This window comes from Sus scrofa, chromosome 6, assembly GCF_000003025.6.
Source record: "Sus scrofa isolate TJ Tabasco breed Duroc chromosome 6, Sscrofa11.1, whole genome shotgun sequence".
In the NCBI taxonomy this organism is placed as follows: Eukaryota; Metazoa; Chordata; class Mammalia; order Artiodactyla; family Suidae; genus Sus; species Sus scrofa.
Window position 1 is genome coordinate 27,267,713 of NC_010448.4, and position 27,987 is coordinate 27,295,699.

General features: G+C 47.2%; 2 protein-coding genes across 4 annotated transcripts; both read left to right on the top strand.

Moving 5' to 3' along the window:
• LOC110260932 (CKLF-like MARVEL transmembrane domain-containing protein 1) lies at positions 21 to 13,945 on the top strand. 2 transcript variants are annotated; one of them, XM_021093999.1, is made up of 4 exons: positions 24 to 806; positions 3,327 to 3,485; positions 11,234 to 11,332; positions 13,540 to 13,945. In XM_021093999.1, exons 1-4 carry the CDS (start codon positions 558 to 560, stop codon positions 13,840 to 13,842), a joined length of 810 nt encoding a protein of 269 aa, XP_020949658.1. In that variant the 5' UTR covers positions 24 to 557; the 3' UTR covers positions 13,843 to 13,945. The 2 variants fall into 2 exon arrangements, with proteins under 2 accessions (XP_020949660.1, XP_020949658.1); XM_021094001.1 differs by lacking the exon at positions 3,327 to 3,485 and having other exon boundaries at positions 21 to 806.
• CMTM2 (CKLF like MARVEL transmembrane domain containing 2) lies at positions 14,097 to 27,717 on the top strand. 2 transcript variants are annotated; one of them, XM_021094002.1, is made up of 4 exons: positions 14,104 to 14,615; positions 14,765 to 14,923; positions 26,448 to 26,549; positions 27,292 to 27,717. In XM_021094002.1, the coding sequence occupies exons 1-4, from the start codon at positions 14,358 to 14,360 to the stop codon at positions 27,553 to 27,555; spliced, it is 783 nt and encodes a 260-aa protein (XP_020949661.1). In that variant the 5' UTR covers positions 14,104 to 14,357; the 3' UTR covers positions 27,556 to 27,717. The 2 variants fall into 2 exon arrangements, with proteins under 2 accessions (XP_020949662.1, XP_020949661.1); XM_021094003.1 differs by lacking the exon at positions 14,765 to 14,923 and having other exon boundaries at positions 14,097 to 14,615.

The window sequence follows — 27,987 nt, forward strand, 5'->3', positions numbered from 1 at the left end:
CTCTTTATTCTGACACATACGTTCTGCAGTTCTCATTTTAACCTCAATCTAGGAGCTGGAAGAAGAGATTTAGGAACTGTGCGCCCAGCGCTCACCCACACTGAAACATCCAAGAGAGCGCTGGGAGTGCCTGGATCGGCTCGGATCCGCTTTTCCTGCTCGGGGGCCTGGGAGGCAGAGGAGAAAGCGCCGGGACCACCCTAAGCGATCTCCACAGCCCGCCGCCCGGCTGGCTAGCAGCACGGAGGTGGTGGGGTTTCGGGGACCTTGAGTGCCCAGGCTGGGCAGCGGCGTCCCACCCCGTGGGGCTACGAGGGTGGCTGGAGCGCTGGGTTCGAGCGCCGGCAGTGAGAGCCGACTGCGCGCGAGGCACAGGCGGCCGCAGCCGTTGGGGCGCGCGGCTGTTTCCCAGGGCAGAGCCGGCCGCCGCCGTGCGGGCTCAGAGCCGCGGGCCCAGCCGGACACCACCCGGCCCGGGGTCCTCCGGGGATCCTGAAGACGACGACGCACCTTCGGAGGACTGGAAACCCCGGGGGCGTCCCAGACGCCCAGGAGGCATGGCAGGTTGGGGGCGGCGCGGGCGCTCGGTGCACCCCTCCGCCTCGGTGCACCCCACAGGCTCGGCATCCAGGCCGCCGTCAGCATCCAGACTCAAAGCGGCTCGAAAACCAGAGCCCCCCAGCGAACGCGAGAAGGCGGCCATCCAGAAGCGGGCCGAGGGCCGGGCCAAAGTCCCGCCCAGATTCAGGGACAGCGTCCAGCGTTTTTTCCTCTCGCCCACAGGACTCTTGAAGATCATCAGGCTGGTGAGCAGAGAGCTGGTGACGGGTGGGGCGGCTGCAGGCCGGCTTCAGCCTCAGGGAGTGAGGGATTCCCAGGGACGCCACCCCGGGAAAGCTCCCCTAATTCCCTTTGCCTTTTTCGCCTCCCCTTTCCTCCCGCTCTCCCCGGGCTCCTCGCACGCACTCAACTGACCACTCGACTTGGCGCTATTCCGCAGCCCCGCACCCCAGCGCCCCACCGCCAGCGCGCTCGTGCATTGCTCAGGCTTCCCCTCACAAAGGGAATTAGGGAAGCAATGAAGATGAGAGCGGGAATGTGTAAACTAGCAAACAAACGTAACAGAATTGACCAATAAAACTGATAAACCACTAGTCAATACGATAGGGAAAAAAAATGGGAGGGGGATATATTTTAATTTAGAAGCCAGAAAGGGAATAATCGCAAACCCCCGAAGAAACTGAAAGGATTCACAAGAAGACTTTGTAAAACAAATAAATGCGAATAACTGGATCAAAGAGTTGATTTTTGAGGAAAATATAAGTTACCAAAATTGATCCCAGAATAGAGAAAAACCTAAAAGGGGCGGGGGGGGCGGGGGATAACAGCATCTTTCAAAAATGTATGGGGCCCAGACTGTTTCACAGATTAACTCTTTCAAACCTTCATGGTATGCAATTCTGATACTCTTCAAACTTTTTCGTAGAAGAGAGGAAGAAAAAACACTTTTGATCTATTTTTACAATAACACTGCTATCAAAACTTGACCAAGTTCAGAAAAAGAAAACTAAATAGAAATGTCACTTGTATCAAGGCAACAGTATTAATATATTAATAGAAAATATTAATCAGTACTCTTTAAAAATACACCATGAAGAAGAAATATAAGGGTGATTCAATACTATGGCTCTATTTAACTAATCCACCAGAAGTAAAAGGGGAAATAATTAGAACATTCTATCACATAGGGTATAGAACACAAACAGGGTATCTGGCAAAATTCAACATTCTTCACTGATTGTAAAAAAAAAAAAAAGGGAGGGGGAACGAGGGAAGAAGAAAGAGACCATAGATATTTCACTGACATTATAAAAATAAACTCAGAAGTCAGCATCATATATAATTAAACCTCAAAAGTATTCCCATTAAAATGAGGAATAAGGAGGATGCCCACTATAGATGCTGTTATTTGATATTTTTCTGGAACCACAAGTCATCACAATTAGACAAGAAAAAGGAATAAGTGAGAAACATTTGAAAGGAAGAAGAGAAATATATCATTTCTTACAGCTGATAAGATCATAGATCTAAAAAATAAAATCAACTGGAAAACAATTTAAAACGATAATTTCTACTAACTCAGTAGAAATGAGCAAACAAGCATTTAAAATAGAAGAAAATATTTCTCTTTACAACAGCAATCAAGATGATGAAATATCTAAAATTAAATGAAATAAATGTGAAAGACCTATATGAAGAAAACTTTCAAACTCAACTCAGAGATATTTTATACTCCACTAAAATAACTAGAAAGACATACTTTGTTTTTGAAGAGTAAGACTAAATTTTGAAGTCTTTCAGTATTATAAATGAAAGGAAATCCCGCTTAAAAAACCAACAGGCTTAATTTGGGGAACTTGACCAAGATGAAAATGAGAAACATAAGCAATCTGAGAATGAGTATTTAAAGGGGGACTAGATCAGACAGGAATGCAACATAAAATGAGTTGCCTGTAATTTCAGAAGCACTAGAGAAGAAATTAGCAACTCAATGGAAAAAAGTCTCAAAAGTTGGAATTCCCATCGTGGCGCAGTGGTTAACGAATCCGAGTAGGAACCATGAGGTTGTGGGTTCGGTCCCTGGCCTTGCTCAGTGGGTGAAGGATCCGGCGTTGCAGTGAGCTGTGGTGTAGGTCGCAGATGTGGCTCGGATCCCGCAAAGTCTCAAAAGCATCCAGAATACATATGAGAATTTAGTATATGATAGAGGTTGGATTTCAGATCAGTGGTGTTTCCCAGTAAATGGTGTTGAGATAATCAGCAGCTGTTTGGAAAGAAAGCTGTGGCCGTACCTCACTCTTTCTATCAAAGTCAATAATGTATTTACTCTACTTGACCTGTATATACACAGTTCTTTCTGGTATGAAATATATACTGTTGACAGTGATTGCTTTTAAGGAGACAGACTAGGGTTGGGATGAAGGAGAAGAAAGAAACTTCTGTACTGTGTGCATTTTTTTATTTGTGTGTTATTTCATTTCTTAAAAATATAAGGAATTTTTTTTTCTTTTTTGGCCGCCCTGTGGCATATGGAGTTCCCAGGTCAGGAATCAGATCCAAGCTGCAGTTGCAACCTGCAGCAATGCTACCCACTGTGCTGGGCCAGGGATAGAACCTGCATCCTGGTGCTGCAGAGACGCCACCAATCCCATGGTGTCACAGGGGGAACTCCAAAAATATAAGGAACTTGGAAAATAATATGTGGTTTTGTTTTGTCTTTTAATAGTCCATCTGCATTAAAACAAATCCTGTTTCTTTTGCTGCAGGGCCTTCTCCTAGGGGCACTAGTTTGTTTCATCAGTGTGGAGGCCCAGGAGTCCTATATAGCAGTCACAATTCTGGAAATCTGCATCGATGTTTTATTCATTCTAATGTATATGCTAACCCTTCACCGCTTGATGACTTATTTACATTGGCCCTTACTTGTAAGTGTTCATTTTCATAATTTGTATATAAGATGTGCCCTCAGTCCCACAGTAAAAACTCTCCTCAAGTGAGTGCAACAGAGTGATCCTCTCTGGACAAGGATATAGCTGAGCCATGACAGGGTGTCGCCCTAGTCCCAGGGAAGAAACTAGCCTACTGCCCAGGAAGATTCCTTGAATCCCTTTGTCTATAGGACAACCAACACACACACACCTGCTTCCGTCTCATTATAGCCCTGAACACGTGGTACTTTTCAGTTCATCCTCAAGAGAATTCCACTTAGTATATTCAGTAGTATATTGCTTGTATATACTTGCACATGCTTATTCTACTTTTTAAACAGTGCCCTCTCTAACAAATAGATCGCAAGCATTCCCTCTCAAAAGCGTACTTCTACAACATAGCAAAGCTGTAGAAAATTGTCATGGGTGCCCTGAAAGACTGCAGGAGTCAACCTTGTCATGCGTGTTAAGGTTCCATCTTCCCAAAGGGTACCATGTGGTGGAGTAGTTAGGAAAAGACGTCGCATAGCCTTCTTCAGTAGTTTTTTCCAGAATTTCATATTCCGGACCAACTGAAAAACCTCCAAAGCTAGTTCCTCAGGTCTCAGATACATTCTCTTTATGTGGAGTGTGAGGCTCTGCATCCTCATGGCTGCATCCTCTCAGTTTGGTCCAGATACAGACATGGGCCCAGTTCCTGGTTCCTGCCACCTTACTAGCTATGAGAACTTGAACCTCAAGTCTCCCCATCTGGGAAACTCTGCAAAGGGAAAGCGTGATGAAAGGAAGTGTCTGCAGGGTTCCTGTAACATGCAAATGATCACAAAAGCCTTGGCACAAACTAAACATTCACTACAACATGTTCGTGGGACCCCACAAGACAGTAAGAGGCCCCCATTTGATCTGTTTTCTCTTGCACCGTGAACCCTCCTCCCTCTGACCTCACGCCTCTGCCACACCCCACTTTCTTAGAGTACCTTTCTCTGGCTGTGAGGAAGGACCAGTGCCTGTTGAACGAAGACTCCACAAAGATTTTCCTCAAGCATCTGAGGGATTTTCTGAAAAGGCTGCTGAACTCTCTCTGTCCCATAGAATGTCTGCCGCACAGAGGGAAGCCGACCAGGCAAGCCCTGAGCCACTCTAACTGGACGCATGGGAGAGCCTCTTAGGCACGGAGGGCTAGAGCCATGGAGAGGTTTCTGACGGGCAACCAAAATCCCTGTCTGTGGAGTTCCCGTCGTGGCGCAGTGCTTAACGAATCCAACTAGGAACCATGAGGTTTCGGGTTTGGTCCCTGCCCTTGCTCAGTGGGTTAATGATCCGGCATTGCAGTGAGCTGTGGTGTAGGTTGCAGACGAGGCTTGGATCCTGCGTTGCTGTGACTCTGGCGTAGGTTGGCGGCTACAGCTCCGATTAGACCCCTAGCCTGGGAACCTCCATATGCCGAGGGAGCAGCCCAAGAAAGAGCAAAAAACAGACAAAAAAAAAAAAAAAAAAAAAATCCCTGTCCGTGGAAATTTTCAAGGGAATGTAAAGGGACTGCTTTTGAGCACATACCGTGTACCAGATACTTGTTCATAGAGATTAGCTTCTTCAATCCTCACACCAACCCAGATGAGAAACTGGGATTCAAGAGACGAAGCTGCCCATGGTCACGTGAGGCACAGGGACACTCAGATTCGAGCCCAGGTCTGCCTGACTCTCAAGCCCGGACTCTTTCCAGACTTTAGGCCATTGCTCGGTGAGGACTTTTCTCCACCCTCCTTACAGCTTTGTCCTCCTCACAGCCTCTCGATTTTTATCTTCTCTGTATCCTCTCATTTTTCTTATTGTTTTCGTAAATTGTGGAGGCAGCAGTGAATTGATTTTGGGGGTGGGGGCAGGGAACAAGCTGTTGGGGGTCAGGGACTAAGGGCTCCAGGGCGCTGGGGTCAGTGGCGGGGGGTGGGGGGGGAAGGCAGGGGACGGGAGCCCCCTGAGCAAAGCTCCAGGGCCCTAAAGGTGGAGAGCAGGAGGGAGGAGCCTCGGGGCCCCGTGCTGCCCTGGAGGGGCCGGGGGAGTGTCCAGGACGCCTCAGGGACAGGCCGGAGATGGGTCTCCCAAGCGAGAAGCAGGAAGGTGTCCCGTGAGAGGAGCTGTTCCCACTGTCACGGGCAACTCAGGCCAGCTGGTGTAGAGCCGCAGGCCTTCAGTCACCTCTGTTAAAGTCAGGCCCATTTTGCCACCTCTGTCCTCGGGGGAGAGCAGTCTCTTCTCTTCAAAGAGCTTCAGGAGCCCAGAGCATGACTTGAGGCGCCTGCCTTTTTCTTGCTCCCGTCCCCGGGGTGAGGGTAGGGGGGCTGGAACAGCACAGGGGGACTGCATGCTGGGCTCCCAGGAGCGTCCTAGTTGGGAAACTCTTACCAAGAAGGCTGCCCAACTAGCTAGCAGTATCCAGCAACCTTATGTTAACCAACATAGTTGGTCAGATGGTGAGTGATCTAATTGACCCGGAAGGTTTTTTTAAAAGGCCGATTTTGATTGCATAACTCTAAATATAATGAAATTCATTGAATTATGTATTTTTTTAAAAGGCCAATCAAAACAGGATCCAAAACTGTTCTCTTCTCCGATCCATTCCTCACCTTTCTAATCTGCCCTTTCAGGTCCTGGAAGGTGAAGGACGTGTACACATATGGTTGCTCAGAGGGGCAAGCAGCTACCGCTGGGTGCTAACAGGGAGGCCTCGTCACAGTAGGAAATGTGCTGGTTTAGTGACAGTATCGGTGCCTAGGAAGAGACCTCCTGATGCTTCCGGAAGTAGGTGGATTTGGAGACGGGATGGCGTCAAGCTGCAGGAGTCACTTGGGAAGCCCTGTTTCTTATAGTGACGGTTCCCAAGGCTCCACACAGGTTCAAGGGCCTGCCCAGCGCTAGAGGTGTACTGATTTTCAGTGGCCTTTCTCTTAAAGGCTCACATGAAACTAGAGCTCCTTATTTCCCTGCTCCCGTGCTTGTCTGGCAAAGGGCTAAGGGTGAAAGTGTCCAGCAGGGAGATAGGATGTCTGATAAATCAGGGCTTCAGATGCTCAGCAGGGCAACACCGAAGAGTACTAGCCTCCCGTACAGATGACCTGCAGAGATCTGGAGACTCTGGGTCTTGGGGCCTCCTTCGCTGCAGAGGTGATGAGGCCTGGCCTTGGGGACCCACCCCAGTCTCAGCAGCAGCTTCTCAATTTTGCCAGACAGATGGAGAGGGTGGAAATCTGACTCCCAGCCAGCCCTGACCTGTTAGCCTGGCTCTGCATCAGAGCTGGTGGGAAGACAGTTTTCTTCACCCCACCTGTGGTAGGGGCACTGTCTTCATTTTTATTGATTTATTTTTTTAATTTTTTTGTCTTTTTAGAGCCACACCTACAGCATATGGAAACTCCCATGCTAGGGGTCAAACCGGAGCTACAGCTGCCAGCAGATGCCACAGCCACAGCAATGCGGGATCCAAGCTGTGTTGCGACCTACACCACAACTCATGGCAACGCCGGATCTTTAACCCACTGAGCAAGGCCAGGGATCGAACCCACGTCCTCATGGATTGGTATCAGGTTCATTACCGAAGCCACAACAGGAACTCCGTCATTTTTAGATTTCATTATCAATTTTACCCACCCTAGTCTAGTGTTACCTATCGGTATATCCAAGAAAAGTACAAATTATAATCACTGCCTTCTGAATAGCCCATATTTTTAATAATTCTACATGGTAACAGATATTTCCCAACATGGTTAGATAAAATGAGTTCTGGTCAAGCTGATGTTTTTCCCAATAGAAAGCAACTTAGAAAAAAGGGCATAATAAACAAATATTTACCTAAAACTCTGTTGAAGGGATGATTCCAAAACCATAGGCAATATCTTTACATTTATAAAAGGTATCAGCTTTAGAATGTTCCCTTCAAATAAGACCGATGAGAACAATTCTGGTGTTAACTGCCCATGTTCTGCCATGTGTTTGGAGACCTCCAAGGTGCAAATGGAGCCAACAAAAGTTGACATTAGCTGAATACCACATAATGTTTATTGTATACACACCCTTGTAACAAATGCAACATTTTGTGAAATAAACTGTAAATGTTTAACCTCTTCCTAACATTCAGTGATTTTAAATATATATATATATATATATATATATATATATATATTCACCATCCAAGCATCTTTTATTTTCTCCCCCCCCCTTTTTTTTTTTGTCTTTTGAGGGCCGCACCGGCAGCATATGGAGGCTCCCAGGCGAGGGATTAAGTCAGAGCCACAGCTGCCAGCCTATGCCACAGCCACAGCCGCTACAGATCTGAGTTGCATCTGTGACCTACACCACAGCTCACAGCAATGCTGGATCCTTAACCCACTGAGCAAGGCCAGGGATCGAACCTATGTCCCCATGGATACTAGTCACATTTCATTTCTGCCGAACCACGATGGGAACTCCCTATTTCCCAATTTTAATTCTACACAACTTTATCTCAGGGAACAGTTTGGGAACTTTATAGAAAAAATAATAGTCAAGTCACAAACCCATCTCTCATTTTGTCAGAGGAGGCTATGTAAGTCAACAAGGTATTTAGTCAAAGGGAAAAAGAAAAAGATTGTGTGATGGGTAAGGATGGTATTTATGGGGAAGCTGGAAGTCCTTCTGGACGTGGCAAGGCTCTGCTGTAGTTTCACATTCCCTCCTCTCTCTCTGTCTGTCTGTCTCTCACTCACTCTCTATCGTGTCTCTCTCTCTCTCTCAAAGATGAGGCCCACAAGAGGGTCTGTGTCTAAGGCAAAGGGAGGGGGTGAATCAGGAGAAGGCCCTTGGGCTCTCAAATCAGACTGCAGAGGGTCACAGCCACTTACCGGCTGAGCAACCCATCTGTAAGCTGGGGACGAGGACAGTTTGTTGTGAGAATCAAACGAGAACACCTTGGCACAGCAGGGGACACATAGTAAACACTCAAGAACTGTGAGCTACAATAAAAATGTCAGGTACAAAGCAAGCGTGACCTCCAAGGGACAGTTCAGGAGAGCCCTTCTTTGCAAGTAAGGACCAGAGTAAACTATGATCTCCAACAGCCCAGCGAGGAGATGGAATTCTGACAGGGAGTCAACGATTGGCTAACCGAGTCTGCATTTATTTTAGTATTAGCATTATTAATGTGCTTTTATCCAAATTCTCAATGATCTAGATCACAGCTCATTAATTTTTATTTTAAAAACTTTACACTCCTATGAGAGTCCTTGTTCACATCTTTGAATATCTTGGTTTACACCATCCTCAGATGCTAAGCTGCCTGCAAAGCTACAAACCACTGTCCCTGCCCTGCTGTGGGCAGACTTCTCGCTTAACCTACAGAAGCCAACTGGAACTGACTTCCAGCCCTCACCAGCCCTGCTTCATGTTCCCCTCCGCGCTCTAGTGTTGCCCAACAGGAGCCCAACAACAGATATCAGTGCCTTTCCAAGAGGAAAGTCCCATAATACGGCTCCTTGCTCACTCATCTCAATAGGAAGACCACATGGGATTCACAGGAAGTTTACTATCTGTTCACATTTTGAAGGCAGATGTCAAGAATCTACACTCTGATGCACTCCCGCTGCCAACTAGACGTCAGGCACCTTATCTAGTGCTTTCAGATTCATTAGGCTGTTTAATCCTCAGAGGAACCCAGTGAATGCCCATCAGGATCCCCATATCAAAAATTAGCCTGCTGACACAGAGGGCAGATAAAACATACCCCAGGGGAGCTGGCGGGCCGAAAGAGCGGATCCACCGAAAACACTCTCACCTCATTTGTCCCACACCATTGTGATCCTCCATAACCCACGCCACGGAAAATGCCAACGATGGATGTTGCACGTCCAACCCAGGGCCTTCGTTCACTTCCTCCTTATTTGGGTGTCCCTGATGGGAGGCAAAGATGACTTGAGTTCTGACTCCACTCCTTGGCAGATATTCAATCGAAAGCAAGTTAATGAGCTCCTCTAAGCCTCTGTTACAGTCTCTTCAAATGGGGATCCTAACAATACTGCCATTGGAGGGTGTTTGTGAGAGTTAAATGAGATCATAACCCGGAAAGGCTCAGCCCACGGAGGCGCTCCATGACAGCCATCAGAGCAGCGCTCCTTGCTGTGGCAGTGCAAGTGCCAGACAGGCGGACACCATCAAGTCAAGCTACCAAGACTTAGAGCCTTAAAAATGTTCAGATTAGCTACCCGGGCCATACAGAGGTGACAGGACCCTGGGCTTTTGCTCCTCCCCACACACTGGTGCCACTGATTTGTTGAGAACCCTCTCTTGCATGATGGCTCTGCTAGCAGAGCCCCACGCTGCTGCTGCTCCTCGGCGGTGTGCCCCACCCCTCAGCCTCACCCTTGACCTTGCACATGGAGAAACAGACAGTTGAAGAACCCAGGACGCATGTCCAGAAAGAAGGACAAATAGCCTATCAATGTCAGGGCAAACCCAATTCTGGTCATGTTTTAGGAAAGAGTGAAAGTCAATTTCACCTCAGAATATTAGGCCTGATCCTCAGATGGGTTCCTGCCTTCTTGGAAGGTGTGACCCCACAGAAGAAATATGATCCAGCTTTCAGAGTATCGGTCCTACTGATTTGCGGATTTGGGAGTGAAATTAAATCAGTCAAGTATTCATCTAAATTTTTAGTTTTATATTAAACGCATTATAGAATAGAATACAGAATCTATCTTAATTTAAAATACAAAACTTAGCAACAACAACAACAACAACAAAAAAAAAGACAAAAGACAAAAAAAAAAAAAAATACAAAACTTCAGGAGCTTCCATCGTGGCACAGTGGTTAATGAACCCGACTAGGAACCATGAGGTTGGGGGTTCAATCCCTGGCCTCACTCAGTGGGCTAAGGATCCGGCATTGCTGTGAGCAGTGGTGTAGGTCAAAGTTGCAGCTCGGATCTGGTGTTGCTGTGGCTGTGGCATAGGCCAGCAGCTGCAGCTCTGATTCAACCCCTGCAACCCCTGATTCAACCCCAGCAGCTGCAGCTCTGATTCAACCCCTAGCTGCGTCTGGGAACCTCCATATGCCGCGGGTGTGGCCCTAGAAAAAAAAAAAGATAAAAAAATAAAATACAAAACTGCAGCAAGACCATATGTACGGAGGGTCAGTTTGGGCAAGGCCCCCAGACCTTGAGGTTTCTTCCATGTTCATTCTCCTATGCCCTTTAAAAAGTCCGATGGAAAAGTTGGGGTTTTGGGGGGGGTTTGTGTGTGTCTTTTTAGGGCCACACCCGCAGCACATGGAGGTTCCCAGGCTAGGGGTCTAATCGGAGCTGCAGCTGCCGGCCTACACAACAGCCACAGTAATGCCAGATCAGGGCCGCATCTTCGACCTACATCACAGCTCACGGCAATGCCGGATCCTTAACCCAGGGATTGAACCCACAACCTCATGGTTCCTAGTCAGATTCATTTCTGCTGCGCCACAACAGGAACCTCCCTTTTTTTTTTTTTTTAAAGAGTGTTCTTTAATGAAATTAAATCCATTTCTGTGGACAGACCTATCCAGCACCTTACAATCATATAAACTCATGTCTCTGGAAGATATAAGAATTATGCTGCTGAGGGTGCCTCAATATTAGTCAAAGGGAAAGTTTTTAAAAGGCAGCCATCCTTAGATAGGTAACTAATTTCAATACTTTCTGAAATTACATTTTCATGTAAATTTGACAATTTTCAATTCTCTATTGCAGGATCTTATCAACAGTTTCATTACTACTGTGTTCCTTTTAGTAGTTGCGGCCCTGGTGATGCGAGAAAAGGAAAGAAGGCATTTATTCTATGTTGGAGGGGTAAGTAGAGGCCTTCATGACTCCATTTAAAATCAGTACTTCCTGACTCTTTGAAAAGGGAAACTGGTAGATCATCATCATTTCATTTACAGAACGTCTCCCACTACTACCCCTTATCTTCCTCACACTGACTTTTTCCAGATGATCTGAAGGTGCACAGACTCTAAGCTCATAAAAATCCCCATTCTTTTTTTTTTTTAAGGGCCACACCCACGGCATATGGAGGTTCCCAGGCTAGGGGTCTAATCTGAGCTGTAGCTGCCGGCCTACGCCACAGCCACAGCAACGCAGGATCCAAGCTGCATCTTCGACCTACACCACAGCTCAGCTCACGGCAACGCCAGATCCTTAACCTGCTAAGTGAGGCCAGGGATCGAACCAAAACCTCATGGTTCCTAGTTAGATTTGTTTCCACTGCGCCATGACGCGAACTCTGATGAAAATTTTCATTCTAATATTCATTCTCCAAATAGGTACAAAACCAAGGCTACAGAACCCCTTTTGAAATTCATACACATCATTATTTTAAATATTGTAACAAGATGTTCTTGTCTATAAAGAGGAGTTTTCTGGATTAGAGATTTACGTTTTTATTTATTTTATTTTATTTTATTTTTTGTCTTTCTGCCATTTCTTGGACCGCTCCTGCGGCATATGGAGGATCCTGGGCTAGGAGTCGAATCAGAGCTATAGCCACTGGCCTATGCCAGAGCCACAGCAACGCGGGATCTGAGCTGCGTCTGTGACCTACACCACAGCTCACGGCAACACTGGATCCTTAACCCACTGAGCAAGGCCAGGGACCAAACCTGCAACTTCATGGTTCCTAGTCGGATTCGTTAACCACTGAGCAATGCCAGGGACCAAACCTGCAACTTCATGGTTCCTAGTCGGATTCGTTAACCACTGAGCCATGGCAGGAACTCCAAGATTTACATTTTTAAATCTCGGAGAAAGAATGATTGTGGGGGTCGGGGGGGAGAAAGTGCGTTGTCGCAAGTGAGTGACTCAGCCCATTTAGGAAGGAAGTTCCCACTCCAGGCCAGGCACATTCTGTTTTAATCTGTACAACTCTCATTTTTACAGATATGGGAATGAGGTTAAATACATTACTCTGGGTCACAAGGCTGGAACAAATCTTCATCACAGGAAGAGCACAGGAAATGGCAGATTAAATGCTTGGAAGACAGGGGGTGGAGAGTGGGGTGGGCGGCCTTAATCCAAGAAGTTAAGCAAAAGGAACAGAAATTAATCCAGAAAAAAAAAGTTTCAATTCTTTGAATTCATTTCATAATCAGTAAGTATTTGCCAATCCCATTGGGCTGTGCCAGGCCTGAGCTTAGTGCTGGGAATACAGTCCCTACCCCCTGAGGGAGCTCACAGATTAGCTAGAGCAAGACCTACCTAGGAAAAGTTCATGAAAGCAGCCAGGAATTAAGTGACCATAAGAAGACACACCAGGCAGGCAGGAGCCAGGGAGCACTTGGAATCTCAGGTGTTGTCGGCCGCTGACCCCCATCTATTAACTGAGCAGCCAAGTCTTCTCATTTTTGCCAGAAGCTCCCACCCCTTGGTCTCCATCAGTTATTACCTGGATGGCAGGAACCCCGAAGGCCCCTCACTGGTCTCCCCTCCACCAGCATGGTTCACTTTCCATTCATCTCCTAACAGACAAGTGGGCTTTCTGAGTGTGGAATCTCATCTCTCCTCTTGATCAAGTCGCAGATCCTGCACCTCTCCAGCCTCAACTCTGTCCCCTCACCCCACACCCAGGTCTCAGCCACCCCAGATTCCTTGGAGACCTCCTCCAGTACTTGGAGTTCCCCTCCTCCTAGTTGGTCCCCTTGGAAACTCTTTCTTGCCCTTTTGAACATAACCCAAGAGTCCTTTCCACTAAGGGACCCCTCAGGACCCCAGTGCCACTTGGAGCCTCCTAAAATCAGTACCCTTCTCTGGTCCTGGTGCCTCTGGGCTCACACGAAGTCGTCACTGGCAGAAAAGCCCATTTCCCAAATCCCTTTCTCTAGGAAAGACAGATGGGCTGCAGCAGCCAACAGGGCAGACATCAAGAAGGTGGTAGTGGGTCGGAGACTGACAGGAGGCTGCCCGCAGCCACCTCCCCCAGCCCCCACGGGTTTGGGGGACAGGTGGCTGTGGAGCTGCAAAGTAACCCCACCTTCCTTCCATTCTGCTCTTGTGCCTGACAGACCCTGTGTCTCACAGCTGCAATCGTGTGTCTCATCGACGCGACTGTGGTCACCAAGACGATGAGGAAGAACATGAAAAAAGCCCTGGGAATCGACACCGAAGCCAATCCCCCCTCGACCTCAAAACCCAACCCTACCGCAAAGGTACCCAAAACGGGAGGCCCAAACGCACCTACAAGGACAACCGTGAAGCTACACAGCTGGTCAGGTGTGAGGGCACCCTCGCAGGCCGGAGGGTCGAGAACCTGGAAAGCACCCTCGCGAGCAGCCTCGATTTCTCCCTCCCTCCACTCGAACCAGTGAGCTCGCATGCTGTCACCCACTTCTGCCAACGCGGATCATAAAATCAGTGCTGCTAAACCGTGTTGCCTGTGTAAAAGTCGAGTTACATTTCCAGGCGCGTGCCGATGCGCCCGCCAGGCTCTGGGCGCGGCTGCCCCAGGAGGCCACGGTTCCAGCCCACCCGACCCGAAGGCGGGAGCGGAGGCTGCAGCCCCGGTGCTAGGCGGCCCCGGGACCTGGCGCGGAGGCGGGACCACAGCGGAAGCTGGGGTGGGGGTGGGGGCTCCCCCGCGGAGGGTGGGCGGCCCTGCCACCCGCGCTCCGGCGGCCCAGCCCTGCGCCCAGGGGACACTCGCGTGGGGAGATGGGCGCGCGCAGCGAGGGCGCCAGGCGTTAGCATTCGCTGGTCCTGGCCGTTGGCTGAGCACGGCCTCCAAGCAGGTCGGTGGGCATCAGGATCGCTCAGAGGCCAGGCCCGGCCGGGGACAGCAGGTGAAAGTAGGGAGGCCGTGAGACGCTGAGAACGCCCGTGCGAGATGGCAGACAAGGGCAAAAAGGGCCCCGCCGCCGAGCCCGCCGCCGCCGCCGCCGCCGCCGCCCCTGCCGCCGCCCCCGCCGCCGCCCCCGCTGGAGCAGCCACAGAGGCCCCAAAGCCTGAAGAGAAGAAAAAGTCGGAGCAGCCCAAGGATGAAGTGGGAACGAGAAAAGGGTGTCGCCGCTACAGGTGGGAACTCAAGGACAGCAATCGAGAGTTCTGGGTTATGGGGCACGCCGAGGTCAAGATCCTGAGCTTGGTGAGTTGAGCCGGTGTCCCCCAGGGCTGGGGGCGGGGAGGGGGCGGGGGGCGGGGTCGTGTCGGAGGAAGAAAGAGAACGAAGCCTCCCCGGGGGCTCCCAGAGAGACGGAACCCTTTGCCTTGGCTCAAGCACGCTTCTTCTGGCAGGGTTGCCTAATAGGTTCGCTGATAATGTTCACCGGGATCTCTATACACCCCATCCTGACCCTCATCATCACCATGGAGATATCCATCTTTGTCTTCTTCATCATTATCTACAGCTTCGCCATCCACAGATACCTGCCCTTCATCCTGTGGCCCATTTTTGTAAGTGAGGGATGGTGGGGAGTGCCTGAGCCTGGTGTGCATTATTGCATGGGTTATTTGTGCCCGGGGCCTGGGCTCAGCACTTTGGAGTAAGGCCAGAGCAGGGGCCACTGAAGTTAGGTAGAAAAGGCTTCCAAAAAGCCCATCTTGTGGGTGGAGGGCCTCTTTCCTCCTTGGTAGTCAAACAAGGAGGTCTTTGCTTTCCTGAGGCTTTCTCTCTTTAGGAGCAGGGGAAGTGTCGCAACCAGCAGTTCCCTTCAACCCTTGTGCCAGCTTACACCTGACTGGAAAGATCACTGAAAAGGTACCCCATCCCCGGAATTCAAAGAAAAAAAATCAGTAATATAAAATAGATTAAAAAAAAAAGTCACTTCTCAAGCAGTCTCAGATCTCCAGTGACTATGCCTGTAAGGGATAGTCATGCCACGGGGATGAGATTGAGCTGGGCAAGTGACTTCACTACTCCTAGACTCTGTTTTCTCCTCTGTAACAAGAAGACAGTAATAAGCTTGTGTGAGATTGTTCCTGAGAAGTAACAGTGAAGTGCTTGATGCAGTGCCTGAGCGCTCATGCATGTGAATCCCTGCCCATTACCTGCGTCATCACAGAGTTTACCTACCTAGCTCCCAAGTAACCTCCAGTGCCTTGTGCATTTGCACATTCACAGCATGCATCTAGAGCCCTATGCTCACTGTTCCACTGGCCTTATACTTAAAAAGGGTTCAGAAAGGCCAGGTCACTTGCCCCCAGGTAACTCATGTAGCGAGTGGCAGAAAAAGGAGTCAAGCCCAGCGTCATCAGTAGAGTCTGAGTCCCAAACTATACCCTGTCCTGCCTCCTTGTTAAAAGTTATGAGGGTCGAGGGATCCATAGATCTAAGTGAGGTAGATGAGGACTCCCAGTGTCGAGAGAAAGGAGAAGAGGGTCATGTAAAACTCTAGCCAAAGGGATGAGCAGAGGACACAGCGAAGGGACAGGCAGAGAGTTCCCAGCCGTGGTGCTTGAGAAGCGCCGTTTAGTTCCAGCAAGATGAAACGTCGATGCAACCGGAAAGTCCTCCTGCTGTACTGACCTAAAACTACTACAGGGAATGAAAACACGGTTGCCTTAACTGAATGGCTGAGCTGGCAACAAAGACGGGGAAACACACAGATGCCAGAAATGGAAAACAGGAGCAGGAGTCAAATCAGCTCCTTCACTGTGGGCGGGAATGACCCACAAGGTATTAGCCAGGCACCTGGACTGGATTCTCATGCCCAATCCAGTTAGGAAATGGGGTCTTAGTCCCAAGCAAAGCAGGGATTTAGAACAGAGAAACCTGCATAAGGGCAGCACCCTGCAGAGACCCAACAATAGGGGAAAGACAGACGGAGAAGACACCTTCCCCGCACACAGAGGAACAGAAAGCATGTTCATCGCTGCCTGAGTTTTGAATGGTGCAAACACAAAAGACCACCTTAAGAACTCAGCACCTTGAGTCTATATTTTGTATAGATCTGGTTTAAGTTTTTCAGCCTTCAGCCTAGAAACCTTCATACAGCCTGGAAAACCTAATGCCTGGAAATTGGCATAAAAACCCCAATTTGATGGTATTCTGAAGAAATCCATGGGATTCTTAACAAAAACAAATGCAAAATCATAAAACATTAAGAGATTCTCACAGGGAGGTACGGGGGAGTGGAAGGGCTTATCAAAAATGAACTCAGAGGTTAAAATGACAAAACACCTGATTTTAAAATCCCCATGGAGTTCCTGTTGTGGCTTAGCGGATTAAGAACCTGACATAGTGAAGATGCTGGTTTGATGCCTGGCCTCGCTCAGTAGATTAAGGATCCAGCATTGTGAGCTGTGATCTAGGTCACAGATGTATCTCAGATCCTACGTTTCTGTGCTGTGGTGTAGGCCAGCAGCTGCAGCTCTAATTCAACCCCTAGCCTGGGAATCTCCATATGCCACAGGTGTGGCCCTAAAAAGACAAAAAAAAAAAAAAAAAAAAAGGAATATTCAGTCTAATGCAGAGGAAAAAAATGAGAAAAATGGAGACTATCCAAGAACTTGAGAACAATTACATTATACTTTGGATATAACACCATTCTCATCCATCATCTGTATTTGTTAAGATGCTAATCACAGATGATTAATCCAGTATTTATATGCATATTCATTCAGGGAGAAGGAGGCCTATGTTATGAATCTCTCATACAAGAATCCTAAATGTTGACAAAATCTCAGTATTTTTTTTTTTTTTTGTCTTTTTGTCTTTTGTTGTTGTTGTTGTTGCTATTTCTTGGGCCACTCCCGGGGCATATGGAGGTTCCCAGGCTAGGGGTTGAATCGGAGCTGTAGCCACCGGCCACCGCCAGAGCCACAGCAACGTGGGATCCGAGCCGCGTCTGCAACCTACACCACAGCTCACGGCAACGCCGGATCGTTAACCCACTGAGCAAGGGCAGGGACCGAACCCGCAACCTCATGGTTCCTCGTCGGATTCGTTAACCACTGCGCCACGACGGGAACTCCATAATCTCAGTATTTTGAGTAATAAAGAAATAGCATTTCTAGAGTTAAAAAAAGAAAGAATATTCAGTCTGAGAAACAAAAAGAAAAAAGAAAGAAGAAAAAATGAACAGAGCCTGAGACCTATGAGACACTATCAAGCATACCAACATAAGCAGAGTCCCAAAAGGAAAAGAGAGAGAGAAAGGGGCAGAAAGAATATTCAAAGAAATAAGAGCCAAAAACTTTCCAAATTTGGTACAAAGGATAGGAGCCTACATATCCATAAAGCATCACACAGGACAAACTCAAAAGTGATCCTCGCTAAGACACATTATAAAGTGTCCAAAGAGAAAGACAAGAAAAGAGAAAGTCTTGAAAGTTTTAAGAGAGGGAGTTCCTGTCATGGCTCAGCAGTTAATGAACCCGACTAGCATCCATAAGGATGCAGGTTCGGCCCCTGGCCTCGCTCAGTGGGTTAAGGATCCCACGTTGCCGTGAGCTGTGGTGTAGGTCACAGACACAGCTCAGATCCTGAGTTGCTGTGGCTGTGGCTTAGGCCAGCAGCTGTAGCTCCGTCTCAACCCCTAGCCTGGGAACCTCCATATGCCGTGGGTGTAGCTCTAAAAGACAAAAATAAAATAAATGCCTTTAATTTAAAAAAAAAAAAGGGAGAAGCAACTCATCTTGTACAAGGGACCTTAATAAGATGAACAGCCAATTTCTCATCAGAAACCATCGAGGCCTGAGGGAGCGGAACGAGGCACTTACAGTCCTTAAAGGGTAAAAAAATAAACTGTCCACCAAGAATTCTATCCTTTAAATTTGCTGTCTGTTATGAGTTGAATTATGTACCTCCCGAATATGCTGATGTCCTAACTCCTAATAACTGAATATGACCTTGTTTGGAAGTAAGGCCTTTGCAGATAGTCAAGTTAAAATGAAGTTATCAGAGTGGGCCCTAATCCAACATGACTAGTATTTTTATAAAAAGGAGAAATTTGGACACAAACACAGATATATCCAGAGGAAGACAATACGAAGAGACACAGGAAGAAGACAGGAAGACAAGACAAGCCAAGGAATGACACCACTCCAAGAATCTAGAAGAGAAGCCTGAAACAGATCATTACGCAGCAACTTTAGAGGAAGCAGGGCCTTGCCAACATACTCTGTCCTCCGGAACTGAAAGACAATGACTTTATAGTGTTCCAAGCCACCCAGGCAGTGGGGCTTTGTTATGGCAAACCCAAGAAATAAATACAATATCCTTCAACTTTGAAATTATCCTTCAAAAATTACCATTTGAGGAGTTCCCATCATGGCACAATGGAAGCGAATCTCACTAAGAACCATGAGATTGTGGGTTTGATCCCTGGCCTGGCTCAGTGGGTTGAGGATCCGGTGTTGCCATGAGCTGCAGACACAGCTTGGATCCAGTGTTGCTGTGGCTGTGGTGTAGGCTGGCGGCTATAGCTCCAATTGGACGCCTAGCCTGGGAACCTCCATGTGCCATGGGGGCAGACCTAAAAAGACAAAGAGACCAAAAAAAAAAAAAAAAAAAAAAATTAACCGTTTGAAAATGGAGAGGAGTTCCCATCGTGGCTCATTGGGTTAAGAACCTGACATAGCATCTGTGAGGATGTGGGTTTGATCTCTGTGGGCCTTGCTCAGTGGGTTAAGGATCTTGCGTTGCTACAAGCTGCAGTGGAGGTGACAGATGTGCCTCGGATCCAGCATTGCCACAGCTGTGGTGTAGGCTAGCAGCTGCAGCTCTGATTTGACCCCTTGCCTGGAAACTTCCATATGCCACAGGTGTGGCCTTAAAAAAAGAAAATGAAGGAGAAATTGGGAGTTCTCTTTTGGTGTAGTGGGTTAAGGATCCAGCATTGTCACTGCAGCAGCTTGGGCCACTGCTGTGGTGTGGATTTGATCCCTAGGCTGGGAACTTCTGCATGCTGCAGGCGTGGCAAAAAAAAAAAAAAAAAAAAAAAAAAGAGAGAGAGAGAGAGAGGGAGAAATTAAGATATTCACATACAGGGAGTTCCTGTCATGGCTCAGCGATTAACAAACCTGACTAGTATCCATGAGGACACAGGTTTGATCCCTGGCCTTGCTCAGTGGGTTAAGGATCCCGGCGTTGCCATGAGCTGTAGTGTAGGTCGAAGATGAGCATTACTGTGGCTGTGGCGTAGGCCAGTGGCTACAGCTCCAATTTGACCCCATGCCTGGGAACTTCAACATGCCACGGGTGCAGCCCTGAAAGGCAAAAAAAAAAAAAAAAAAAAAAAAAAAAAATCCCATATAAATAAAAGTTGATAGAATTTGTTGCTAGTATATCTGCCCTACAAGAAATGCTCAAGAGAGTCCTTCAGGCTAAAATGCAAGGACTAGACAGTAACTTGAAGCTATAAAAGAAATAAAGAACACCAGTAAAGATAACTACAAAAGCCAGTATTCTGGAGCTCCTGTTATGGCTCAACGGGTTACAAACCCGACGAGTATCCATGAGAATGCGGTTCCATCTCTGGCATCTATCAGTGGGTTAAGGATCTGGCGTTGCCATGAGCCGTGGTATAGGTCACAGATGTGGCTCAGATCCTGCATTGCTGTGGCTGTGGCTGTGTCTGTGGTGCAGGCCAGCAGCTGCAGCTCCGATTCTACCCCAGCCTGGGAACTTCCATGTGCCGCAGGTGCAGCCCTAAACAAAATGAAAAGCCAGTATTCTTGTATGTTTTGTTTGTCACTCCTCTTTCTTTTCTGATATGATTTGAAAGACAAATGCATAAAACAATCATTATAAATCTATTTTAATGGGCCACAATGTATAAAGATACAATTTGTGACGATAATAATGAATTTTCATGTACTATTGAAGCTGTCAATTCAAACTACATTGTTAATAAATTTAAGATACTCAACTGTAACTCCAAGGTAACTACTAAGAAATTAACTGAAATATATGGAGATAAAAAAAATGAGAAGGGAATAAAATTGGCATATTCCAAGAAAATTAAACACAAAAGAAGGCAGTAATGGAGGCCCTGAAGGAAAAAAGATATGACATATTGAGAATAAATAGCACACTAGAACTGCTAAGACCAAAGGTCAAACTCTGTAATTCTCTGGAAGAATCCATCAGGTAGGTACACGACTTGGAAGGAGAATTTTTTTTTTTTTGTCTTTTGTCTTTTGTCCTTTTAGGGCCACACCCTCGGTATATGGAGGTTCCCAGGCTAGGAGTCTAATCTGAGCTGTTGCCGCCGGCCTACACCACAGCTCACGACAACGCCAGATCCTCAACGCACTGAGGGAGGCCAGGGATCGAACCCTCAACCTCATCGTTCCTAGTAGGAACCTTCCTGCACCACAACGGGAACTCCGGAAGGAGAATCTTCATAAAACTAGAGTCTAGTAAATGACAAAGACTCAAAAGATTCTATGACAGGAGGAGAAAATCTTGAAGAGGTTGAAGAAGAAGAAGATGAAACAGAGGAACAATCTGGAAATGAAAGTGAAGTGAGAGGAGGTGGAAAGTGAGGAAGAGGAGGGCTCTGATAATGATGATGAAGAAGAGGAAGAGAATACACATTGCCTCACCGAGTCCCATAAGGAGAGTGAAACTGACGAAGAAAATACTGGGGTAATGCTTCAAGGAGGTGGCCCTACACATGTACCTTGTCTAGAAGATGGGGACTTCATTCAAGCTCTGGATAAAATGATGCTAGAAAATCTTGCAGCCACCAAGTGGTTAATCTGCTAAAGGTCACCAACTTGATGTGGCCATTCCCTTGCATCTGAAAAGGCAGCTGAGGAAAGGGCCGCCACTCGGTGATGGGGAAGGAGCGGGGGGAGGCTGCAGACAGGATGCTGTCCGTCATGTTAACCAGGAAGGGCAGTCAACAGTGATCTCAGATCCTTAATGTTCCCATGTCTTCCCAGCTTGCTGCAAAATCATTGGAACCAGCAACAGGCAGAGCAAGAAGAGAGGATGAGAATGAAAAAATTCATAAACAACAAAAACAGGAAGATTATCAGGAGATTCTGCAGGCTCCTGCACAGAGCCCAGCCCCAGCAGACACCAGGGAGTGGTGGCCTCATTACCAACATCCAAAGGGAGCGCCTATTGTGGATCTAATCGTTAAGACTGGTGGGAGGAGACATTGATCCAGCAACACGTGTCATTTCATTAGGTCCTGTACCTGATGTTGCGGATAGGAGAGTCCTCCAGCAACTGAATGAGAGCAGTGGACACATCTCAGCATGTCGGTCTGGAGAGTTGCAAATCTAAACCTGGGACAGGCTGGGGCCACGAGGCAGAAACAGCAGCCTCTGCCAACACCCGAGCAAGAACAAACCAAGGACGATGCTTCCAGATGAGGTGCTGGAGTTCTTTTGTAATGGAAATGACATGAGCGCTAATCTTCTCTTGAGAGTGGCAGTCAAGATTGGAGATGGTTGACTCGACTCCTGAGGAGTTACAGCAAAAAGAGAGTCAGGGAGATGATTGAGCCGGAGAAGAAACAGTTGTAATGGTAATGGTATGGGGGATATGAACTTGAGTTTAAACTTGATTTGAGTTACAGTGTCTCTCAATTGAACATCCCATGTTGGAAGAAGACACATTTGGGGGCTCCAGGCCTACAGTAGAAAAGTCTAGGCCAAGCAGTAAAATCTTCTAGTAAAAACTGACATGCAGGACAACAAAATGATGAAAGATATCTAAATACCAGATAATCCATCAGGAAGGTTTTTGTTTGGGAATTTGTTTCAAGAGGAACATGGGATGAGGGAGAAAAATCAGTTTTATCCATCAGTCAGTAATATAGCGTTGCCTGTTAGGGTCAGAGGAAATGTGAAGACAATTAGTACACAAGCACGAACGCAGGGGGCTGAGGGGAGTCTGACACCAGCCTAAAAATAGGGGTAGTTGCGCCCATTGTAATATCATCGAAAACAAACAGCGTGCCAGGCAGCTGTCACAGAAGATGGATGAAGGACAGCAGGAAGGGGGCCTGGAGATTTTGTTGACCTTCATGGGATTACAGCCTCTGTCTCTAAACAAAGTCTGGAAACAGTAGAGCTTCTATCTTGCTTTTGTTTTTGTTTTTTGTTTTGTTCCCCCTCGCCCCCCAGCCACCACTAAATAGAAATAAAGGGTCTTAGTCTGTTCCTGGCAGTCTGTTACTTCCTTAGCATAGTTATCTCCTCTGCTTTCCACCAGGCACAATAAATTTAGTTGAAGAGCATATCTGTATGCTACAACATCTTTTTTTTTCCCTCGATATTTTGCATTTTTTTCTTCTACCATGCTTCAGTTTCTGCATGCAGAACTAAATAAGAAACAAAGCTTGTAAAGTGGTAACATGCCACATGGAAATGCTGCCCCATCTTCACCAGCTTCAGAAATCTGACCTTTGCCAATGCTGCAAAAAAGTGTTGTCATTAAAAAAAAAAAAAAAAAAAAAAAAAAAAAGACTGAAATAGGTCCTTATCAGTAATTATTTTAAAGGTACATGGATTGAACTCTCCAATTAAAAGATGAGGATGATCAGAATGGATTAAAAATCATGAACCTCCTACATGAGGATCGCAGGAGTCACTTTAGAGTCAAAAGACACAAATAAGTTGAAAGCGAAAGTGGAAAAAGATACTCCATGCAAATCGTAACCAAAAAATAACTCAGGTAACCATATCGATATTAGATTTAATGAAAGATATGAATTCTCAAAGAGAGATCAAGAAGAATAAATAAAAATAGGAGTGCCCAGTGTGGCTCAGTGGAAACAAACCCTGTTAGTATCCATGAGGATACAGGTTTGATCCCTGGCCTCACTTAGTGGGTTAAGGATCCGGCATTGCCGTGAGCTGTGGTGTAGGTCACAGAGGTGGCTGGGATATGGTGTTTCTGTGACTGTGGCCTGGGAACATCCATATGCTGTGGGTGTGTCCCTAAAAAGACAAAAGAAAGTAGGAAAACCAGCATAGCTTTACTACCAGATTAAACAAACTTTATGGGTTTTTGTTTTTTGTGGGGGTTTTTTTGGTCTTTGTGTTTTTCTAGGGCCACACCTGCAGCATAGGGGTCAAATCAGGCCACCCAGGCTAGGGGTCAAATCAAAGCTACAGCTGCCGCTTACACCACAGCCAAAAAATGACAGATTTGAGCTGCACCTGTGATCTACACCACAGCTCACAGCAACACTGGATCCTTAACCCACTGAGCAAGGCCAGGGATTGAACCCGTGTCCTCATGGATGCTAGTTAGTTCACTAACTGCTGAGCCACAATGGGAACTCCAATAAACTTTGTTTTAAAAAATTAGTATCTGTAAAGAAGATCTCTACATATAGCAATTCTGAACTTGTATGCACCTAACTATATAGCCTCAAAAATATAAAAGACAAAAATGCACTTAATTACAAAAAGAATTGACAAATAGGAACCATAGTAGGATCATGACATTTTGTTAGTGGACATAAAAGAAAAATCTAGAGTTCCTGTTGTGGCTCAGAAGGTTAAGAACCCACCTAGTGTCTGTGGGGATGGGGTTCGATTCCTGGCTTTGCTCAGTGGGCTAGGGATTTGGCGTTGCTGCAAGTTGTAGCATAGGCTGGCAGCTGCAGCTCTGATTCGACCCCTAGCCTGGGAACTTCCATTTGCTGCAGGTACAGCCCTAAAAGGGGGTGGGGAGAAAAAGAAAAAAAGAAAAAAATCTAAGCAAGAGGAGACATATACCACATTCACAGATGTGAAGAGTTACTATCATAAATTTGGCAAATTGGTTCCCAAGTAATCTATACATTAAATGAAATTTCAACCTAATAGAGGTTGTTTGTGAAACTTTGCAAGGTGATTCTAAAATTCTTATGAAAGAATAAAAGGAATTACAAGGATGGGCTCATCCAGCGGGATATCATAATTACTATACAGCTTTGGTACTAGCTTAAGGATTGACAAAAAGACCAATGGAATCGTAATGGACTGAATGTTTTTGTACCCCCCCCCAATTCATATACTGAAATCCCACCCCCTGTGTGGCTGTACTTGCAGATGGGGCCTCCAGAGCAGTAATTAAGATTAAATGAGATTATAAGGATGGGACCCTGATCTGCCAGGATTAGTGTGCCTACAAGACAAGACAACGAAGAGCTCTGTCTCTCCCTCTTCCTCTACCTCCCTCCCTCTCCCCGCCCCCTCCCCACGCCCACCTTTCCCCTCGTGAAAAGGCCACGGGGGGGGGGGGGGGGCAATGGTGAGAAGGCAGCCATCTGCAAACCAGGAAGAGAGTCCTCACCAGAAAGTGAATTCGCTGGCACCTTGATCATGGACTTCTGGCCTCTAGAACCGGGGGAAAATAAATAAACGTCTGTTGTTTAAACTACCCGGTCGAGCATTTTGTTATGGCAGCCAGAGTAGACTAATTGAGGAATAAAAAAGAGAACCAAGAAATAGACCTGTATACATATGGCAACTTGGCATATGACAGAGGTGGCGTAACAAAGCCAAATGGAATATTGTTTAATAAATGTTTTGGGGACTGTGAGAGAAAAAGAAACCATGTGAACCATTAAAATTAAAACTCTACCATAGAAGACACTATAAACAAAAATTTTAAAGCAGGAGTTCTTATCATGGTAACGAACCCAAGTAGGATCCATGAGGACTTGGGTTCAATCCCTGGCCTCGCTCAGTGGGTTAAGGATCTGGCGTGGCTGTGGCTGTGGTGGAGGCCGGCAGCTATAGCTCCAACTGGACCCCTAGCCTGGGAACCTCCATATGCCAAGGGTATGGCCCTTAAAAAAAATAAAATAAAATTTTGAAATACAAAATAGTACTCATTGTTAATGAACATATAATTTGGAGGAAAATACTAGTACACCCTTGGAAACTACCTATTGACGTGGAACACACGCAGGAGACAGGAAATGGAATGAAATGGAGAGACATCTCTCACTCCACCACGGTTTTTTGTTTTGGGGGTTCTTTTTGCCAGGGTGGGGGCTGCGGGTTGAGAGACCTGAGGCAAGCAAATATTGCAAGACATTAGCATCTGTTCAATCTCAGGAGCTCATGGCTGATGGTGGTGGGAGTGGGGATGGGATGTTCTGGTTTTTTTTCTGTTAGTTTGAAATGTATTGAAATTCAAAACACTGAAAAGGAAAAGAGAAGGCCTAAGACACAGTGGCCAGGGAAGACCATCCCGCAGAAAATCACATCAAAGAAATCCATGGGAAAGGTGGGCATTGTCCAGCACTGCAGGGTCAACTCTTGCCTGCAGGACTGAGAAGATGCACAAGCTCCGGGCCAGCATTATCCCCAGGAGTGATGGGAGAGGAAGCACTCTTGCTGTGGCCATGGTTTGGCCAACTCTGAGTTATGATTGGTGGTGCCAGGGAGCGACAGTGGGTGGTACTTGAGGAAAAAGCAGTGTGGAAGGCAGCCCTTTTGCACAGTCTGGGAACATCTGGCCCTTGTCAGTACAGGGTAAGAGAAACAAATATGGAGCAATGGCAGGACACGGGATAGGAAGGAGGATCGATGACGGAGTGGTGTGGCCTTGCCGGGGGTGGGGGGTGCTGGTGGCTAGTATCTAAGAAGTAAGGTGGGGGAAGGCGGTGACCAGCCAAATCAGAAAGAGGAGTTAGCCCTAAGACTAGAAAAATGCTGGGAGGTGGTACCCAAGAGGGACATCAATGAGTTGGATAGTTGTGCATAATTTGAGTGAGCATTGGAAGGGGAAGGAAAACAAAACAGCTAGCCACCAAATATGTGACCATAGACGAGATGGTAGCCAAGGCAGCCACAAATTCAGTTAAGCATCCTGGGCTTTGTGTCTCAACTCAGAGTCCAACTGGTGGACCACAGGTATGTCCACCTAGCCCAGGAAACACTTGCGTTCCTACAGGTATTTTTAATAGCAGGCAGAAGTTTGAAAGCTATGCTCTTTGAAGGAAGCTGGGCCAGGCCAAGTGCTGACAGAGACTTGGCTCGGTTCAAGGCTGACTTCTCTCTCCCGTGCTTTCAGGACCTTCTCAATGACTTGTTCGCCTGTGGTTTCCTCGTGGGGGCTGTGGTCTTTGCTGTGACCAGTCGAAAAACCATGCCAGTGCACTATGCTATTGCTGTGGTGAGTCTTTTGTGTTAGGCTGTTTATTTGCTCAAAAATCACCCCTTTTGGAGCATGGTTATTTTCCTCTGAGGAAAAGGGCCTCTTTCTTTTTCACAAAATCTTGGGATTCAAGCAAGGTTTAAAAAGTAAAGTTGGGGAGTTCCTGTTGTGGCTCAGGGGAGACAAATCTGCCTAGTATTAATTAGGACACAGGTTCAATCCCTGGCCTCAGTCAGTGGGTTGAGCATCCGGTGTTGCCGTGAGCTGTGGTGTTGGTCGAAGACGCAGCTCGGATCTGGCATTGCCGTGGCTCTGGCATAGGCTGGCAGCTGTAGCTCCAATTCCACCCCTAGCCTGGGAACCTCCAAATACTGTGGTGCGGCCCTAAAAAGCAAAAAAAAAAAAAAATAAAGTTGGTACATGTTGCCAGTGGAGATGCCATTTAAATGAAGATGATGTCGAGGGAGCCAGCCCAGCTACTGGCTTCCTCCTCAACGCTGCCAGTGGGCCTCAGAAGCCAAGGGTCCCCCCCACCCAGGCACCCAGACCAGCTCTAAAGAGAGAAAGAAAATGCAGTGAGGTGATGGGTGGCGGCGGGTCCGGTAGTGAGGCCGGGGGAGGGGCGGGTCTCTCGGATCTGGGGCTTTGAGGGGACAAGGGGAGGGGTGACCCGGCACCTAGCGATGAATCAGAAGCCGGAAGGCCAGATGACAACTTTGGAATGAAAAGCACCAGGAACAGGATTGGTTTTGTTTTCCAGGTCCTCATGGGTGTTGCCGCAATTTTTGCTTTAATTGATATCTGTATTCAAAGAAAACACTTCAAAGGCAAGAAGGTCAAAAGGAATGTGCTGGTTCCTCCAGAAAAGGGAAAAGAGGGTGAAAAGCCAAAGGAAGACGAAAAAGCACCTGCAGCAGAAAAGGAGAAGGGGAAGGAGAAGGAGAAGGAGAAGGAGAAGGAGAAGGAGAAGGAGAAGGGGAAGGCAGCGCCGGCGCCTGCACCCGCCAAAGGAGGCAAGAAGTGAGGCGGCGGCCGCGCCTGTGGGCCGCAGGGGTGGGGGGTTTTACCGCAAAACGTATCTCCGCCGTCTACCTTGTCTCCTCTCTCTAGAATGCGTTCTTTTCCATTTCCACCGCCACCTTTGCTTGGAAGGAAATTACTCCTTAAATGGACGTGAAAGCGTAAAGTTGATGTCAGCGTTATTTTGTTCCTTCAACAAGAGCAGCCACAAGTTTTGGTGCAGAGAGCGAGGCTGGAGCTGGGCCTCTGGAGGGGCTAGCAGGGCACAGAGGGTTTGGGGACCTGAAGCGTGGGTGGCAGGGGCCATCGACACTGACCAGCCAAAGGGGCTGGAGGAAACCGAGAGACTGAGAAACGAAAGGCTGCATTTGGTTCACGCTGACATTTCCATTTCGCATTTTTTGGAAAGCCTCCAGGTGTCACCATAAGAAAGGCT

Bases quoted from the DNA above. Each gene is read 5' to 3' on its own strand.
- LOC110260932 (XM_021093999.1), top strand. From the start codon at position 558: ATGGCAGGTTGGGGGCGGCGCGGGCGCTCGGTGCACCCCTCCGCCTCG. The intron at 807-3,326 runs GTGAGCAGAGAG...CTTTTGCTGCAG, and splicing joins TCTTGAAGATCATCAGGCTG to GGCCTTCTCCTAGGGGCACT. The intron at 3,486-11,233 runs GTAAGTGTTCAT...TCTCTATTGCAG, and splicing joins ATTTACATTGGCCCTTACTT to GATCTTATCAACAGTTTCAT.
- CMTM2 (XM_021094002.1), top strand. From the start codon at position 14,358: ATGGCAGACAAGGGCAAAAAGGGCCCCGCCGCCGAGCCCGCCGCCGCC. The intron at 14,616-14,764 runs GTGAGTTGAGCC...TTCTTCTGGCAG, and splicing joins AGGTCAAGATCCTGAGCTTG to GGTTGCCTAATAGGTTCGCT. The intron at 26,550-27,291 runs GTGAGTCTTTTG...TTTGTTTTCCAG, and splicing joins TGCACTATGCTATTGCTGTG to GTCCTCATGGGTGTTGCCGC.